The sequence below is a fragment of the Aethalodelphis obliquidens genome, unplaced genomic scaffold (assembly GCF_003676395.1).
Source record: "Aethalodelphis obliquidens isolate GAN/ISIS:26980383/991018 unplaced genomic scaffold, ASM367639v1 scaffold8, whole genome shotgun sequence".
Classification (NCBI taxonomy): domain Eukaryota; kingdom Metazoa; phylum Chordata; class Mammalia; order Artiodactyla; family Delphinidae; genus Aethalodelphis; species Aethalodelphis obliquidens.
Genome location: NW_020837952.1, coordinates 52,468,236 through 52,486,035, shown reverse-complemented (window position 1 = coordinate 52,486,035; position 17,800 = coordinate 52,468,236). Strand labels below are relative to the sequence as shown.

The following is a 17,800-nucleotide window of genomic DNA, read 5'->3' as shown; positions in this document are numbered from 1 at the left end:
GAAGCCTACTGAGGCCCAGTCACCCTGTGGCCTCAGCTAACAGCCTACCAGACCCAGGCCTGTCTGTGAGTAAGGCCACCTGAGATTCCCCGGTGGCCACTGACCGACTAGCTGACCGCAGACACAGGAGCAGGCCCAGCCGAGATCAGCTAAGTCAGCACCGACTAGACCGGGAGCCCGGTCAAGCCTGAGCCAAAGAGATCATTATTTCAAGCAACTAAGTGTTGGTGGGATTTATTACGGTGCAGAAACCATCACATTCTGATGATGTGTTTAAATATCAGGATATCTGATCTGTTTCTTACTCAACTGAGCCCATGATATTGTTCTGAAACATGCCTTTTCCATTCAGTGATGTGTCTAATGACAGTTTCCCATGAGGTGTATTTCAGTCTCTCTCATTATGTTTTTCTTTTTTCTTTTTTTTTTAAACTTATTTATTTATCTATTTTGAGCTGTGTTGGGTCTTCATTTCTGTGCGAGGGCTTTCTCTAGTTGTGGCAAGCAGGGGCCACTCTTCATCACAGTGCGTGGGCCTCTCACTATCGTGGCCTCTCTTGTTGCGGAGCATAGGCTCCAGACGCGGAGGCTCAGTAGTTGTGGCTCACGGACGTAGTTGCTCCGCGGCATGTGGGATCCTCCCAGACCAGGGCTTGAACCCGTGTCCCCTGCATTAGCAGGCAGATTCTCAACCACTGTGCCACCAGGGAAGCCCCTCTCTCATTATTTTTAACAGCTGGATGAATATGCTATAATCAGTTGTCTCAACCAGTGTCTTATTTTGGTGGTTTCCAGGGTTTGCTGTCACAAAGCCTTGGTGAACATTCTTATAGACAGTATTTATATCCATGTGTATTTATCAGATAAGTTCTTGCAAAAACAATGACTGAGTCAAAGAGATGTGCATTTAGAATATGAGTAGTTGTGAAGTTATCGTCCAAAATAATTTATTAATTTATACTTCCTTCTATATGAGAGTGACTTTTATCAAGCCCTTACCAACACTTTGAAATATTTGCCAGCCTGAAAGGTAAAAAAAATGTATTGCATTACTGTTTTACTTACTTTTTTTTTTTGTGGTACGCGGGCCTCTCACTGTTGTGGCCTCTCCCATTGTGGAGCACGGGCTCCGGACGCGCAGGCTCAGCGGCCATGGCTCACGGGCCCAGCCGCTCCAGGGCATGTGGGATCTTCCCGGACCGGGACACGAACCCGTGTCCCCTGCATCGGCAGGCGGACTCTCAACCACTGCGCCACCAGGGAAGCCCTACTTACATTTTAAAATGATGGATGAGGTTGAGACTATTTTTGTATGTTTAGTATCTATTTATATGTTTTTCCTGGGAGTCTCTTATTTCTGCTCTTTGCCCATTTTGTGTCTTGTTTAGCCTTTTAAAAAACTGAACCATCAAAAGTCAATGAATATTAAAGAAATGTTACTGTATTTCTAAACACTTTCTAGATGTAGACTTTTAAACTTGAGTTCTAGAGGAGTTTGAAAGGCAATAAATAATCATTTCCTAACATCATGGTGTTTTACAAGTACAAAACACTTGGCTATATCATCTAATATAATCTCATAGCTAACTTCTGAGGCAGGTCCTGGTATCCCCAGAGAGATTAAGTAACTTTTAGGTCAGGAAAAATTGTGAAAGACTTTGAAATAAGCATAAAAAGATTGTTCTGTCTAGCGCACTCTTCCAGAATTTCTGCCCCTTTCATTGTCTGTGAGCTATTTTTCCACTCTGTATAATTGTTGGAAACTGGCACTAATGCAAATGATACTTGTCTATAGAAATGCAAATGAATTGTGCCTGGTGGAGATGCCATTGATTACTTCCCTGTGGCCATTGACCCTTTCTGTCTCTGTAATTCATTTCAGCATTCCTGATTGCCTCTGCTTGTGTCTGTTCTTTGAATTCTCCTTTGAACTGTTATGATGTCTTACTGGTTCCCCCATTAATTAGTGAGTTAGATAAAACATTGGCACGTGTTCATTTTATATTTATATGATCGTACTGAAACCAGGGGGGCAGGGGGCAGGGCACAACCTTTAAAAGAATGAGATAGCCATTGAGGATACGACATAAACTGGTTAGAACCAATTAGGTCCAAAGTGGTGGAAGATTCGACTTCCAGTAGACCTTGAGCCTCATTATACACTCATTGTAATACATTAGCATACGCTAAACGAGACTCCCACCAGTGCCGTTACATAGAAGGCCAAAAAGTGGGCAGTGGCCCAATTCCTGGAAATCCCCAACCCCTTCTCCAAAGTAGTTGGAATAATCCTTCCACTCATTAGCCTATGAAATTACCCAGCCCATAAAAGTTAACCACCCTAGTTTCTCTCTCCCTCTTTCTTAGGCTTTTCAGCACAGAGTGAGGCTGGCCTTCTAACTAGGCCCCTTGCACAAATCCTGGGGAGTTAAACTCTGAAAAGAGCTTACTCTCTAACCCTTCATTCAAACTAGAAATGACAACATCTCTCCCCAAGCCAGCAGAATAACCAAAGACACTAAATTCTGTTTAAATTTTTAAAGAAATGTTTCTATATTTCCTTCCCTCTTTAGGACATTCATATCAAAGCCAAACAGAATGTGTTAGACATGGGCCTCTTGCAAAGTCATTGAGCGAATGTTCTGCTTGCAGGGGGAGGTCAGTACCATTCCTTCCACCAACCTGGACTGAGCTTCAGGGCACAGAGCCTCAGCTGTTCATGTCACTATCCAGTTCCATTTATGAAGTGCTGAGTAGGTGAGCCCTTATGAATGAATGAACAAACCTCTCCTTAGTCTCCTCTGTGCCTCTGTTCTCACCATAGTTCATCTCACCAAAGTAAGGGCCAGAAGGACCCTCAGAAGTCACCTTGTCCAACTGCCTGTTTTACAAATGAGGCCCAGAGGGGGTGAGTGACTGGCTGGAGGTCACACAGCAAATTAGAGGAAGTACAGGTGCAAGAGGACGACCTCTTCCTTCCAGAGATCATCCTGAGACCTCCCACAGTGTCTGTCGCCTGAAGCAGGAGGGTGACATTGGCCAGGAGAGATGAGAGCTTCCTTTATTGGTCACCTTGCTGCTAAGTCCGATGCAACATTCCAAGGGACAACCTCAGGGTGGCTTCCTGGGCTGTGGGTTGTCTTTGGATCATGAGATCGATTCCCCCAGAGACCTGGGCACCTTCCCGCCACCTGCCTTCACCTGGAGAAGAGAGCAGCTCCACTAAGGAGAGGATGTCTGGTCCTTGTGTGGAAGTGGCACAGATGTTGCCCCATTTGGGGTGCGGAGGTGCAAAAAAAGCAAAGTGCAGGGATGCAGGTCTGCTGGATGATGGGAGGGCCCGGGAGAGGCTGTGTCTCCCACGGGTGGCATGGCAGGAGGGCGATCCGGGTGGGGAGCCAGGCAGAGGCCAGCTGACCTTGAGCCGGTAAATAGCAACCTGTGGGAGGAGCCAGCCTGGGCCGTGCAGGGGGCAGCAGCATGGGGCCCTGTCACAAGGAGAGGTCAGGAGAGAGAAGTGAGCCCTGAACTTTACCCTGGGCTGTCCCTCGGCTTCCCAACCTTTCCCCGTTACTCTCGGGCAGCTCGGAGTGGGTAGGGGGACCAACTTGGGGAGCAATGTGTGCCCAGGGGGGCCAGGAAACATCGTCCCCATCCCGTCATTTACAGCAACTGTTTGTTGTGGAAAAGTCACTTTGCTTCTCAGAGTCGAGTTTCTGCATTAGCAAAAAATGGATAAATTAAAAATCTTACCTCATAGGGTCACTCATGGCTTTGTACAAACCGTTACCCATAGGAGTGTCTATTCGTGTACTGCTGCCGCCCCTCTGTTTCGCATCTGGTACACATGCCAAATCTGTGTTGACTCAGTGGACAGCTAAACCTTAGGGAGCATTTCCTAGGTGATGAGCGGTCGTTTCATCCTCATCAAATCTATGACTGTCCTCTGAGGGGCACAGTGACTCTTCCAGGCCACACTGCTGCTAAGCGCAGAGCTGGGATTCGAACCGGGGCCACCTGACTCCCCAGCCAGTGGGCTCGACCTCCACGCACCGCCCTTTACTCTGTGATCCTGCTCCATAAACTGGGAAGTTTTGCATAAGTAATACACGTGGGTCCCCGGAGGAGGGAGAGGAGTGTGATTGGCACTCAGTGGAGGAGGACACGGGGACAGGGGCAGCGACTTCCCCAGCATCCGGGCCTACTATCTTTCTAAAAGAATTGTCGTTGCACTTTTTACTGTAGACAGAGCTCCGGAGGTCCCCAGCCACACCTCCTCTCCCGCCCGCGACCGCACCCCGCCCTCCGCCTCAGCCACTCACGACCACGTCTGGGTTTGTGGGCGGGGCCAAGTCGGCCTCGCTCGGCTGCGGCGAAGCCCCAAGGCTGCTGGTCTTCTGCTTCCGCCATTTGGCTCGCTGATTCTGGAACCAGATCTGAGATGGAGGCGAGAGAGGATGGAGATAAGCAAAAGGGATTTTCTCCATCTAGTTCCTCCCTCCAAAATGCATAATGACGGCGCCATCCAAGGGACCTACCCTTTACAGTAGGCATCCAGTATTTCTTTGGATCTGATCTGCCTTGAGAGAGGGGGCCGGGGATCACAACCTTCAACACCTGCAGGGGTGTGGGCTCATGGGATGGGGTGAAGCAGCTGGGTGCCATGTAACTGGGAGTGGTGGAGTTTGCGGCGAACAGTGGCTAAAGGGGGCAGCTTCTCAGCTTTAGCCAACAGGCACCATGTGGAAATGTGAGGCCAGCGTTGCAAGCTCATCCAACTTCTAAGGCAGAAATCTTGATTTTTATGTGAAAGCGCTGAGATTTAAGATACGGTGCCGTTCAAATAAAACCCATCTAGGTTCTTTCCTGCTGGTGGGCCACCGGTTTGCAACCCCGTTGGGCCCCGTGGCATCTGTAGGTTGGTTGAATGTTGGCGGTTCCCTGTGTTCACAAGTGCCCTGATTGTCCATGACATGCTGCCATCTGCACTTGGTCAAACTGCCGAGGCAGATGCTGAATTCTGGGCATTACACTAGATGCAGATGCTACCCACCTAGCTGGTGACTGTTTTCAAATAGGAAGAAAAAGGGGAGAAGTCCAGTCAGGGGTGGTCGTTCACCAGAAGAACAGTAGGTTCCAGTGAAATGAAGGGTGGAATGTTGACATAGACCCTGGAGCAGATTTTGAATTCGAATGAGTCCATCATATATATTTTTTAATTTTTATTGAAATATAGTTGATTTACAATGTTGTGTTAGTTTCAGATGTACAGCAAAGTGATTCAGTTATACATATACATATAAATATATATATTCTTTTTTAACGTTCTCTTCCATTATAGGTTATAAGATATTGAAAGCTGGATTGGGGGAGGGATAAATTAGGAGGTTGTGATTAACATATACACACTACTATGTATAAAATAATCAACAAGGGCCTACTGTGTAGTGCAGGGAACTCTACTCAATACTCTGTAATAACCTATATGGGAAAAGAATCTGAAAAAAGAATAGATATATGTTTATGTACAATTAAACCACTTTGCTGTACACCTGAAACTAACACAACATTGTATATCAAATATACTCCCATATAAAATTTAAAAAATTATATTGTTCTGTTTTTCAAGGATTGCTTTTTTGTTTATTCATTAAAAGTGAAATTATAAAAAAAAAGATATTGAGTATAGTTCCCCCATTATATTTGTTAAAAAAAATGAAGAGTGATTTAGAAAACTGTTTTAGAGAGAGTGCCAACATGTAACAATTGGATTTGCTAGAGCGGTTCTTGCAGGACTGGGGATATGCAGAGGGCGAGGCATACCCCTAGTGAGTGACAAGGGGCTACTGTATCTCTAACCACAGAGGAAGCCATAGACACTTGGGGGGAAAAAATGACAGATTACAGATTAGGTCTCTGACCGTGGAGGGTCCTTGCCACCTCTCTGTGCTGCCTCCAAAGTGATGTGTTCTAGGTCAGGGGTTGGCAAACTAGAGCCTTGGGCTTTCTCTGGCCTCCTACCTGTATTTGTACAACCCTTGTGCTAAGAATGGTTTACACATTTTTAAATGGTTGGGAAAAAAATCTAAATGAGAATAATATTTGGTAACACATGCAAATGATACAAAATTCAAATTTGGGTGTTCACCAGTACAGTTTTATTGGAACATGCTCAGTTGTTACATACTGTAAACTACGGCTGCTTTTGTGCTACAAGGGTAGAGTTGAATAGTTGTGACAGTGACGTTATGGCCCCCCCAAAGCCTAACTTAATTAGCATCTTGTCCCTTACAGGAAAAGTCTGTTGAGCCCTGGTCTAGATTGTCAAGACCTATTTTGTGAATGAGGCTGTGTGGTGAACGAGGTTCTGGAGCTACAGCCAAGTACAGAAGGAGGGAGTGGAAGCAGATATCTATGCTACCTCCGTGTCCATCCCCCAAGGTGAGAAACCATCTTATAACTATGGTGGCCTCATTTCCTGGAAGATGATATTTGGCCAGTGTAACTGTACTCATGGGATAAAGCCAATGGAAAATTTCTGATGGGACAGCCCTAGAGGGTGCAGGATACATGGGATCTTACCCATGGCCCCAAGTGCACTGAGGTGGGGGGCCGAGGGCGGGGATGGCTGTACCTGTACCCGAGCTTCTGGGAGGTTGATCCTGGCTGCCAGCTGGTTGCGGACGTAGGCATCAGGGTAGTGGGTAAAGTGGAAGATCTTCTCCAGCTCATGCAGCTGCTCTGTGGTGAAGGTGGTTCGGATCCTCCGCTTGCCCTTCCTCTCCTCTGGATGGAAGAGGGTCCAAGTTGGGTTAGTGACCTTGCTCTCAGTGAAGCTTTTGTGCTGTCTTGTTCTACCTGTTCAACCCCTGTTGCCACTACTTGGCCTCTAGCTCCTTAGGTTTGGAGTTTTACAAGGTTCTCTTTCCTAGAAACTCTGCTCCTAGGCTGACCCCACTCTCCCATCCATCCTGGACAGTGTGGCCAAGATGACCTTCTAGAAACTTCTTTGATTGTCCTTTCTGCTGCTCAGATGCCTTCAGACAAATTTCCCTTGTCTGTAACAAGGAATGGTAAACCACAGCTTGGGGGCCACATCTGGTCCACTGTTTGTTTTTAGAAATAAAGTTTCATTGGAACACAGCCTGACCCATGGGCTTATGTATTGTCTATGGCTGCTTTGGGCAGCCCTAGGCGACTTTATATGGCAGAGTTGAGTTGTCAAAACAGAGACTGCAAAAGCTAAAATAATTACCATCCAGCCCTTTACAGAAAAAGCACAGCAGTCAGCCCCTGACAGCCTGTTTCCAACCACATGACTAGTCTCATACCCACTCAGAGCTGCTGCATCATAGGTGGGGTCCTAGTGCGAAAGGAAAATGTGGGTTCAGAAAGAAAGCTTTTTCCTTTCTTCCTTTCTCTCTCTTGACTTGTCAGGGTGGCTTTTTATTTGCTACTTAAGGCCCTGCTCCCTTGGGCACAGGGATACTAATAGCATGAGTGTGGACCCTCACAGGGCCCACCCTTCAACTTGGTGCCGGGGTGCCTGTGCCTGACCTTGACCCTCCTCACATCCGTGCCCTTCCCTCCCCAATACCCCCAACACAGACGACAGAGGAGGCAGCAGTCACTGGGTAGGGGCGGGGAAGCAGGTGGCTGAGAGCCCATCCCAGGGAAGCAGGGAGGCGGTGAGAGGGGCACTGAGCCTGAGCTGAGGCTCCAGGCCCCCGGTACGTGCTCCGTGGTCCCACTGGATTGCGCTTGTGAAACACAGATTCAAACATAAAATCATGAAGAATTTCAAGAGGGTGACCATGAGCTTTAACCCGCAAGTGCCAGGCCTCCTTCTGAGCGCAGGGCCCTGTGCAACTACACTGGTCACACACAGGCCCATGAAGCTAGGCCTGCATGCCCGTGTGTGTGTGTGTGTGTGTGTGTGTGTGTGTGTGTGTGTGGGTGTGGGTGTTTGTGAGAGAGAGACGGGAAATCAGGTATTCCGTTTGGACGTGTTAAATTTGAGATGCCTGTTGGCTATTCAAAGCAAAGGATCAAATAGGCAGATGCTTATGTGTTTGGAGCTCAAAGGGGATCTCGGGACTGAGGTTCACACTGGGGACTCATCAGCGTATATTTGGCCTTTGATCTCATGAGAGTGGGTGAGATCACTTAGGCAGGAGGAGAAAAGTGGAGGGTCTAGGAGTGAGCCTGGGTCCGTCACTATTTAGAGTCTCAGGAACCAACGGGGGACCCAGAAGAAATCAATGAGGGAGGCCAAGAAGGACAGGTCTCTGTGGTAGACGACAAGTGCAGTGACATGGACACCTAGCGAAGAAACTCTTAAGAAAGAAGGCTCGGCTGTGTCCATGCTGTGACTGGATTAATTGCAATGAGGACAGAAAGGGGGTCCTTGAACCTAGCTGCGTGAGGACCTTAACGTTAGCAGTTCCCACAGAATAGGGGCAGCAAGGGCTCAGGGGCAGTGGGCAGAGGAGAGAAGGGGAGGGGAATTGGAGGAGACAACAACTGTGCACATCTTCAGAAAGGTTTGCTGGGATGTGGAGGAAATATTGCAGTTGACAGCTGGAGAGACCATGATCATGTGGTCCCAGGGATTTAAAACAAATTAACAATATAACATCACGTAATCTCTCCAGCCAATCTCTCTCTCAGTCTATTTTTGGGGGAACCCTACCTAAGACAGAGGGAGCTCAGATCCACAAAATTCCATAGAAAACGTGGGGGAAGAGAGGTTTGGAAAGAAGGGAGTGATCACAGACTTTAAATTAGAGAGGATGAAGGGGAAGAAAAATAGGAAACAATCAGTGTGTTTATTCAACACCTGTTAAGTAGCAGGTACAGTGCTAAACCCTGACCTTGGCCTGTGTGTATGTATATTTAGTTTGCCTTGTTCCAACATGGATTTGTGAGGCACATGGTCCCGAATTTGGCATTCAGGACATCATTGAGGTCCACAGGAAGACTACTTGGGTTGAATTAGGATGGTCAAAGCCAAGCGAAAAAGAACAATTTTGTGTTATCCACAAACACACTAAATACAGTGTCTCTGATACTGGGTAGGAACTTCAACAAGTACATGTTGTATTAAATTGGATGCGGTGTGAGTGGTTGGGGTGAAGTCAAGGTGGTGAGGAAAAGAAGAACTTTTATGTCGAGAAGGTGCGAAAAAGGCTAGAGGGAGGTTGGGGAAAAGTCTGGAGTGCGGCCTGGAGCATATATCTAAAGCCTCTCAGGAGGAGAAACTGAGGAAGAAGAGTGAGGGCTTTGGCCGATGCTTGACGGAGCAGGGCTGCGGGGCAGGCTGGTCAGAGGTGCTCATTATACCTGGCATTGAGTTGTTCAGGACAGGACAACGGGAGCTCAGGTCATCAGCAGAGAGTGAAGGAGGTGGGAGGGATTAGAGGCTGGAGGAATGAAGAAGGGATTTGGAAAGCTGCTCTGGAGAAGGGTGAGAGAAGCTAGGAGAGTAGGGAGGATGGAGATTCAACCAGCCTTGCTGTACCTCCTGATGAAACCAAGGGACGGTGAACATTGGAGGAAGCACCAAACCAGGTGGGGCAGGTTTGTCTCTCTGACCATGGACTTCTGAGGCCAGGGTTACAATTCTAGTCTGACTTGCAACAAAGACCACATGATGCAATTTTAGGAATAGTAGGAAAGGTACCCCCCCACCCCCCCACACACAGATCACCTTCACTTTTGGGGCCAATTCCTACCATTCTAGTTGACCACCATGGCTCCTGATTGCTTTCTCACTCCTGTAAGAAAAGTCTGCTCTCAGAAATGATGGTGAATCTAGGTACGTCCTGTCCTAGCATCCCTCACGCACATTGGCAAGACTCAAACCCTCTGGGGAAAGAAACCTGCTGTTCTCTGTGTCTGTGTCTGTGTCTCTCCACTGTGGGCTCCTGGAGGGCAGGGACTATACATTGGACTTGCTGAGTAACTGGCACCTATCGGGAGCTTCATAATTATTTGCTCTAAATGAATAAAGGTGAAGTTTAGGCTCTGTTCTCAACCCATTCGGCAGATAAGACACTGTCACAAGAAACAACGCGGAATGATTTGTCTGGACTCTTGTGCACTGTCAGATGTCACAGGTCGGGAGAGAGCAGAATTAGCTGGAAAGGAGGGGTGGGGATCTAAACTCTTGTTGAGGTCTCCTTACTTCCGCTCAGTCTGCTTTCTTTTTCCCCCCAAAAGAGGTAAAACGACCACAAACTATGAGCTGGAGTAGACACGGTGAAAAATGGATTTCACTTATGATGGTTTAACAGCTGAAGAGATCAATTAACTTTTATGTGTGTGTGTGTGCTTATTATCCGTCCTGCTATCATTGGACAGTAGAAAACCCACTAAGCTGGATGTCAGAAGCCCTGAGCTCTGTTCCTGGCTCCAGTCTACAGCTTGGGCCATGTTTTGTTTACTCTCTGGGCCTCAGTCTCCCCATCTGTAGAAATGGGCGAGGAGAGAGGGTTTGAATGATCAAATCGCTAAGGCCCTGACACGCTGTAATTCTTTTTCTCTTCAGTTGGAGGCTGAATGGCTTAAAAGGCCTGGCCTTGGGCTTGCCTGGTGGGTGAAAGGAGAGGGCCAGAGAGGAGAGATTTCTGCTGAGGATAACTCTCCCGGCTGAATTGCTCCTGCATCTCTGAGAATCAACAAGTGCATTTCATAGTCTGCCTTTGGTCTCACCCCTCCTGACTACCCCTCATTTTTGTTAGTCCATTTTTTTTCCCCTCAAAGTACTTTTACTCATTTTTCTGACTCTTGGAAGCTTCTTGGGAGTTCCGGACAGCGAGGTTTCAAACATGATTACCCCCTAGAGTAAGCTATTGGATTGTGAACCAGCTGATGTGATCTGATTTCTCTCCTTCTCTATCCCCTTTTCCCTCCTCAAGTCCACCCTACTTTTTAAATTTAAAAAAAGAGATATTTATTCTATGTTTAGAGCTGGTGATGTATTTAAGGGATAGAGCCAAACCCAGCCAGAACTGATGTAGAGAGAAATGGCAAGCCATGCTGAAAGTATCTCATTCATTCATTCATTCATTTATTCACGAGGTCAGCATGTTAGATGATATTAGTGATACAGGGCAGTACTATAGAAAATTGCAAAAAAATTTCACAGAATGGAAGATTCCAGGTTGGACGGGCAAACTGAGGTCAAGGACAGCATGGATCTGGGATCCTTCTGGGAATACAGAGCTTTGGAATAGAGGATACTGAACAGAAAACGTAGGGTGCTGAACCGGAATACAGGAAAGTAGGCAATGTGGAGAACAGAGGATTAGAAACAGAATGTAGATTGTAGTAGAAATAAGCCATCTCCTCCTTTTTCCCCAGAAGGAAAGTTAGGCAAACAAGGGCTCATGACTAAGCATGAGCCTTAATAAAATGATAATTTCAAGTTTCCGTTTGTGTAATTAAGGGAGCAGCTATTAGGATATATATGGCTTTCCCGTATTTCCTGTAGGACCAGAAGGGCATCGTTTGGAGATAAGATGAAGAGGAAAAGATCTGAACCCTACTCTGCAAAATAATTGGGGAGGGGCTGCTTGGCAAGTTATGGGCCAGTAAGAAAAATATTGTTCTCATTAGCTTTGAACTATACATTCTCAGGATAAATGTTTATTCTTGAGAGATGATGATAATGATGGGATGATGGGATCTATGTGTATGTGCCCAACAGCTGTAGTGACTTCTCCTGTGAAGAAGGAGGGGTGTCTAAAATTCACATGGTTGGCGAGATGGAGGCTGAGCCCCAAGTGGACCGGGCTGCAGGACTCAAGGGCCAAAGCCCCTCCCCTAAGACTGAGCATGGGTTCTTGGGTTGTCAATAGTCAAACACTGATTGTCCCCGTCCAACTCTTCTTGGGATGTTATCTGGGACTGAATGTCCCTAAATTGGAGAACTATAAAAAGGAGTGGTAGGGAGAGGGGTCCTGGAGTTGAGATCACCCCCAGTGAGTGGGGGTCCCTGAAATATGACTAGTGACACCCCACCAGAAGAGCCATTTTGGGAGACAGATAGACTTGAGCCTGGAGCTAGGCAAACAAGGTTAGGATCTAAGGCTGGACCTTGTTAAAATTTTAACTCCTTAGGTCTGCCTTGTTCAGTATGGTAGCCACTATCTACTTGTGGCTGTCAAAATAAAATAAAATATACAGTTCCTTAGTCACACGAGGCATAGGTCAATAGCCACCTGTGGCCAGTGGCTACCATATTGGACAGCACAGATATAGAACATTTCCATTATCAGAGAAAGTTCTATTGGATAGTGAGTGCTACCTTACTGGTTTTCTCATTGGGTTCTTGAACAAGTCATACTCTGGGTCTCACTTTACGTCTCTTCTTGTGTTGCAGTTTCCTCTAATTGCCACGTTTGTCTAGGAAGGAGAGTATCCATCGGTCATAGAGCTGACTTTGATGGTGCTGGGAAAACTGGAAGTACAGGGAAAGTGAGAGGAAGGGAAGACTGGCCCAGGCCCATCTCTCTGCTGGTGACTGGGGAGAAGGAACGTGTCCAGTGGAGAGGATGGTGCCCTGGAGCTCCGGGTGGTGACTCAGAGCACAGTGACCTGCCCATGGTCCACAGGGCAGGGAGGATGGGGGAGAGCAGAATCTGAGGGGCTGGCTCAGGAAGTATGAAGGTCAACACTTCAGTTTTCCCATCAAATGCAGGAGGAGGCTGCTCTAGGAAAGGAGTGAGGGGACCAGGAAGCCTGAGGCTTGGGTTACAGACTACAGTAGGTGATGAGAGAGATGAAGCAGGGGAGGGAGGCAGAACAGCATAAATGGAATGTGGAACCGAGAAGGCAGAACACAGGACTCTGCAGGTAGAATTTTGGAACCAGAAGGAACCTCATTAAACAGGAAGCTGGAAGTACCAGTTCATGGTTGGAGCGCCCATTGCATGGGATGATTCTTAATCATGGGGAAGGGCTGGGATGTTCTGGGCCCCGGCTCAGAGAGGACGATGGGGAGTGTGGAGCCCCATCCAAGGGCACCCGGGAGAGGGTGGGGAGACGGGGCAGGAAGCGGGCAGGGAACTGCCGCCCCTTTCAAGTTGCCCCTCACCCGGTTATTAATTGTTGGAGCTGTGAATCCCGCTTCAGTGGGTCTTCAAAGAGAACGAGTCAGCAGAACTTAATTAAACCTGAGACGTTTAGCACATTGATCATAAGAAATACACAATTTACACAGGTGATTAGGTCACCTAATTATAAACGGATGGTTTTCCGTGCATGGCTCCCTCCCCTGATTGCTCCTTCTCTGCGGTCTGCTAATTGGTCGCTCAGCTAAGGTCCCGGGGGCTTTGCAGCTGCGCTGAGACTCCGGAAACGGGCCTTGTCCTTGTCTTCCCAAGGCAGCGGGTTCGGCAGGATGGAGATCCAGGCTCCCTTTGGGGCCCTCCTGCAGGGTGAGGACACCTGAACAGGACAGGTGGGGTGCAGGGAGGTGCCTCCCAGGGAAGAGATGCTCTGGCCTCTTCCCTCCGGGTGTGGTCCTGGACTTCTACAGTTCCCTGTGCCCACAGCGTGCAAGGCACACTCCTTGGCCCAGCATTCAAGCTCTTCAGGCTCCCCGCTTCCCAGGGTCATCTGCTTTCTACCCAATCATCACTTTCATTATTTCTGCGCCACCTGATGGCTTCTAGATTCCCCAGATCGGCCATGCCTTTCTATCCTCCAGGGACTTGCTCTCACTACCCCCTACATCTGCAAGCCTGTCCTCCTCCTTTGCCTAGTAAACTCTTACTCATCCATCAAAACCCAGATCAGTCAAAGATTTCCTTCTCTCCAAGGTCTGTTGTGAATCTCCATGTGGAAACACAACAGGTTTTTTGTTTAATCGATGAGTGCTAAATTTCAGTGTGCAAGAAACCAGGCTCCATATTTGTACAAAAAAATCTCTCTCAATCTTCATGTATCCATGTATCAAAGTGTTAATGGTACTTACTACTGCATAGGAGATGGTAGAGTTATAGCTACATTTTGTTTTATCTTCTTTCTGTTTAATCTGTATTTTTAATTTTTCTATAATAAACGTAGATTACTTGTATAAATAAACAACAACCCAGCGAATACAGCTAGAGTGGAAAGAGATGAGGATAAAGAAATTTCATATGTGTTTTTTCTTTTTAAAATAGAGGTTTTACCTTTGTTTAAAGGATTTTGTGCGGGAAAGCTACAAAACAAATAGCACGAGGGCTCCTCTCTTGACACCTTGTGAGGGCACCAGAGTGTAGCCTGCTCCGTCCCCCATTCATCCAAGGTCTCTCTGACTGTGCAACTCAGCGGAAGCCTGAAATTCCCCAAACGTAGGTTTTAAAGATGCTGATGGACATAGATAAAGGGCCAAGGTGCTTAGCTTGGCACACGTGACCTCAGTCTACCTCATGCCTCTCACCTCCGCCGACATTGGTCCATGATTTCTCAACTCCAGCCACACTGAGTTTCTTTGTTTCTCAAAAGGAATATTCCATTCCATTCCTCTGGGCTGCTTCACCTGCTTCCCTCTGCCTGGCGTGCTCTCTCCCCTCCTCTGCCTGGCTGCTATCTCAGATGCCACCTCCTTCTGAAGTCTTCCTTCAAGCAGAGTTTGTTGCTGTCTCCTCTGCGTTCTCAAAGCACTGTGTCAGGGTTGTATGTTTCTCTGTGTTGTTACAGTGTGGCTCTCGAGACAGTGTGCTTGGATTTGGGCGCAGGGTACTGCAACATGGGCTGATTACATGTGCTTTCAAGGTGGCATCGTATTTCAACAGTTATGAGAAGGTAGGTGTGTGTGTGTGTGTGTGTTTGCTTCCCTCCTGCCCTTATCCCTTTCCATTCTATACTTGTGACAATGCAGGGGAACAGACAGACGACACAAGCTGTGAAGCTAGAGGATGTTTTCTGGTGTGACACAGGAAGTGTCACAGAACTTGTTTCTATTCAATGCGGGAATGCATATTCAGTTACCCTTCCTGCCGAGAACGGAGGAGGAAGTTAACTAGCTCTTATCTCTGTGAAAATACATACAGAAGGCCAGCCCAAGTGCAGGTGTGCAGAGTACCCAGATTAGAGGTATCCAAAGCCCCAGGCCCTGTAAACAGGGAGAAGAGCCATTTCTGGCCAAAAAATGATTAACAACTGCTACAGTACAAGGAGAATTTGGAGGAGTAAACCTCTGTGGCAACAAGCATTGATTAAAAGAAAGGAAAAAAGGAACTTTGAGAGTTCTATATATGGAGACCGAAAGTGACCTATGAGGAGTCATAAGGAATAAGAAACCATCAACCCAGTGTGGAAGAGTGTGAGGACAAGAAGAGGAACAGCAAGAAGAAGGCTTGGCCCCAGCCCTGAGCCAGGGCTCCCCCTCCCAGGGCCCAGAGCAGAGCAGAGCCACTGCCTTTAGTTCTAGGCATCTGGGGGCTGAGGAGGGAGGGCAGGGGAAGGAGGGAGAGGAGGGGGAGAAGAGAAAAGAAAGAGGAAGGGGACAGGGAAGAGAGGGGGAAAAGAGGAAAATGAGGGGGACGAAGAAGTGAGGAATGGGGGAGTGGGTTGAACTGTGTTCTCCTCAAGAAGAAATGTCTAAGTTCTAATCCCTGGTCCCTGTGAATGTGACCTTATGTGGAAATAGGGTCTTTGCAGATATGATTAGGCTAAAGTTTTTTTTTTTTTTTTTTTTTTTGCGGTACACGGGCCTCTCACTGCCGCGGCCTCTCCCGTTGCGGAGCACAGGCTCCGGACGCGCAGGCTCAGCGGCCATGGCTCGCGGGCCCAGCCGCTCCGCGGCATGTGGGATCTTCCCGGACCAGGGCACGAACCCGTGTCCCCTGCATCGGCAGGCGGACTCCCAACCACTGCGCCACCGGGGAAGCTCTGCTAAGGATCTTGAGATGCGATTCTCCTGGATTTAGGGTGGGCCCTAAATCCGATGGCAGGTGTCTTTATGAGAGAAAGGAGAGGAGGGTTCCACACAGACCCAGAGGCCTGTAGACGCGTCTACAAGCCTAAGACAGCTGTAGATGGTCAGCAACCACTGGAAGCTGGGAGAGAGCCATTTGAGCAGGTTTTCCCGCAGGGCCTCTGGAAGGAATCAACCCTACCAACACCTTGGTTTTGGAATTCTGGTTCTGAACTTCTAAGATAATACATTTCTGTTGTTTTAAGCCATTCAGTTCGTGGTAATTTGGTGCAATGGCCACAGGAAGCTCAGACAGCGGGAGAGGATGAGGGAAAGAAGAGGAAAAGGAGGAAGGAGAAGGGGGAGGGCCGCAGGGGCTTCTAAAGGGCAAGGTCTGGAGGCATTGAAAGGGCAAGAAAGACTGAAGTGGGAGAGGTGCTCCATGTACCTGGAAAGTGAGGGACGGGAGGCCGTGATGGGGGATGAACCTGGGGATCGGCAGGGCCAGTCTGTGAAGGACTTTGAACGTCACACCAGTGGGTTAGGGGTTGATGAACTACAGCCTGAGGCCGGACCTGGCCCTCTGCCTGTTATTGTAAATAAAGTTTTATTGGAAGATAGACATACCCATTCATTTATACCTTGTCTCCTTTTCAGCTGTGATGGTAGAGTTGAGTAATTGCCACAGAGACCATCTAGCTATCAAAACTTAATGTGAGGCCCTTTGTAGAAACGCTGCTGACCACGGCAAGAAGATATTCTTCCAGGCTCAAGAATTCCACGGTGCCCCCGGCCACCTCCACCAGATAAGAGGGGCGGAAGTTAGCACCGCCCCAAGGTGGTGTTGCCTGGACTCTCATTGCTGACCCCACTTCTGCTCCAGGTGGGTGGCCACTACTTCTGGTTTTATTCACCTTTGCCTCCCCAGCCTGCCGCCTGGCCCAGAGTAAGCACTCAGCAATGATTCACTGAGGGACTGAATGGCCCATGAATGGACAAGGGAAGATATCTGTGTCCCTCCCAGGCCAGAAGATCCACACTGGTTTACCCACTGAAGTGGTCCCTTCTTTGCCCATCTTCCTCTCCCCTTTCCCCGCCGGGACTCGCAATTTCCCTGCAGAGGGTCATCAGTGGGACAGGTGCAGAGATGATCTCTTTCTTTCCAGGGTCTGATCCTCCAGTACAAAGTCACTTCCTCCTGACTGGGTCTCCCTGGACTTTGAGGACCCCCGAACTCTGGGGGGCTTTCCTTTCTCAGGAGGAGTGAGCGGGCAGCTGGGCTTAGCATCCCTTCAAATTAGGAGACCCTCTTGGATTTTTCCACGGAGGCTGGGGAAGGTCCAAGCCTTAGATTATGAGGGTTCCTGTGAGAGTGGGAAGCTGTGGGGAGGGACCTGGGTCCCTGCCATGAGAAATGAGGGAGGCCCAGCACTGGCCTTGGTCTGGATCGCCGACCTGGCCCCGGATCTGGCCCGTGTTGCTCTGTAGCACCGAACAAGCCAGTTTGCCTCTCTGGACTCCAGCCTCCTCAAAAAAACGGTCCTTGGACCACCTGCGTCAGACTCACTTGGGAGAGCTTTGCTAGGATAGATTCCTGGCCTCCACCCTAGACTGGAGGCAGAGTCTTAGGGGCCAGGCCTGGAATGCTGCCTCTTCACAAGCTCCCTAGGGGATTGGGATCCTGAGGTAACGCTTTGCAGTCAACCTCCAGGAGCCCCTCTGTGAAGCCCTTTAAGTGGAGACAAAGAGGAGTTTATTCCTCTGTTGTTATTATTGGGACAGGGGAGGGCCCTGGATGCACCTCTTCTGTCCTGTTGCCCATTCCCTGAGGGCTCCTGCATGCTGTGTGTGTGTGTGTGTGTGTGTGTGTGTGTGTGTGTGTGTGTGTGT

The 17,800-nt window shown here is 48.4% G+C and overlaps 1 protein-coding gene across 1 annotated transcript in view; it reads right to left on the bottom strand.

Moving 5' to 3' along the window:
• Positions 1 to 3,079: 3,079 nt before the first annotated feature.
• The window catches only part of ISX (intestine specific homeobox), an 18,751-nt gene continuing 4,030 nt past the window's right edge, over positions 3,080 to 17,800 (bottom strand). The window contains 4 exon segments of the mRNA XM_027106016.1: positions 3,080 to 3,298; positions 3,300 to 3,488; positions 4,323 to 4,436; positions 6,635 to 6,786. Coding sequence (XP_026961817.1) covers positions 3,080 to 3,298; positions 3,300 to 3,488; positions 4,323 to 4,436; positions 6,635 to 6,786 — 674 coding nt within the window.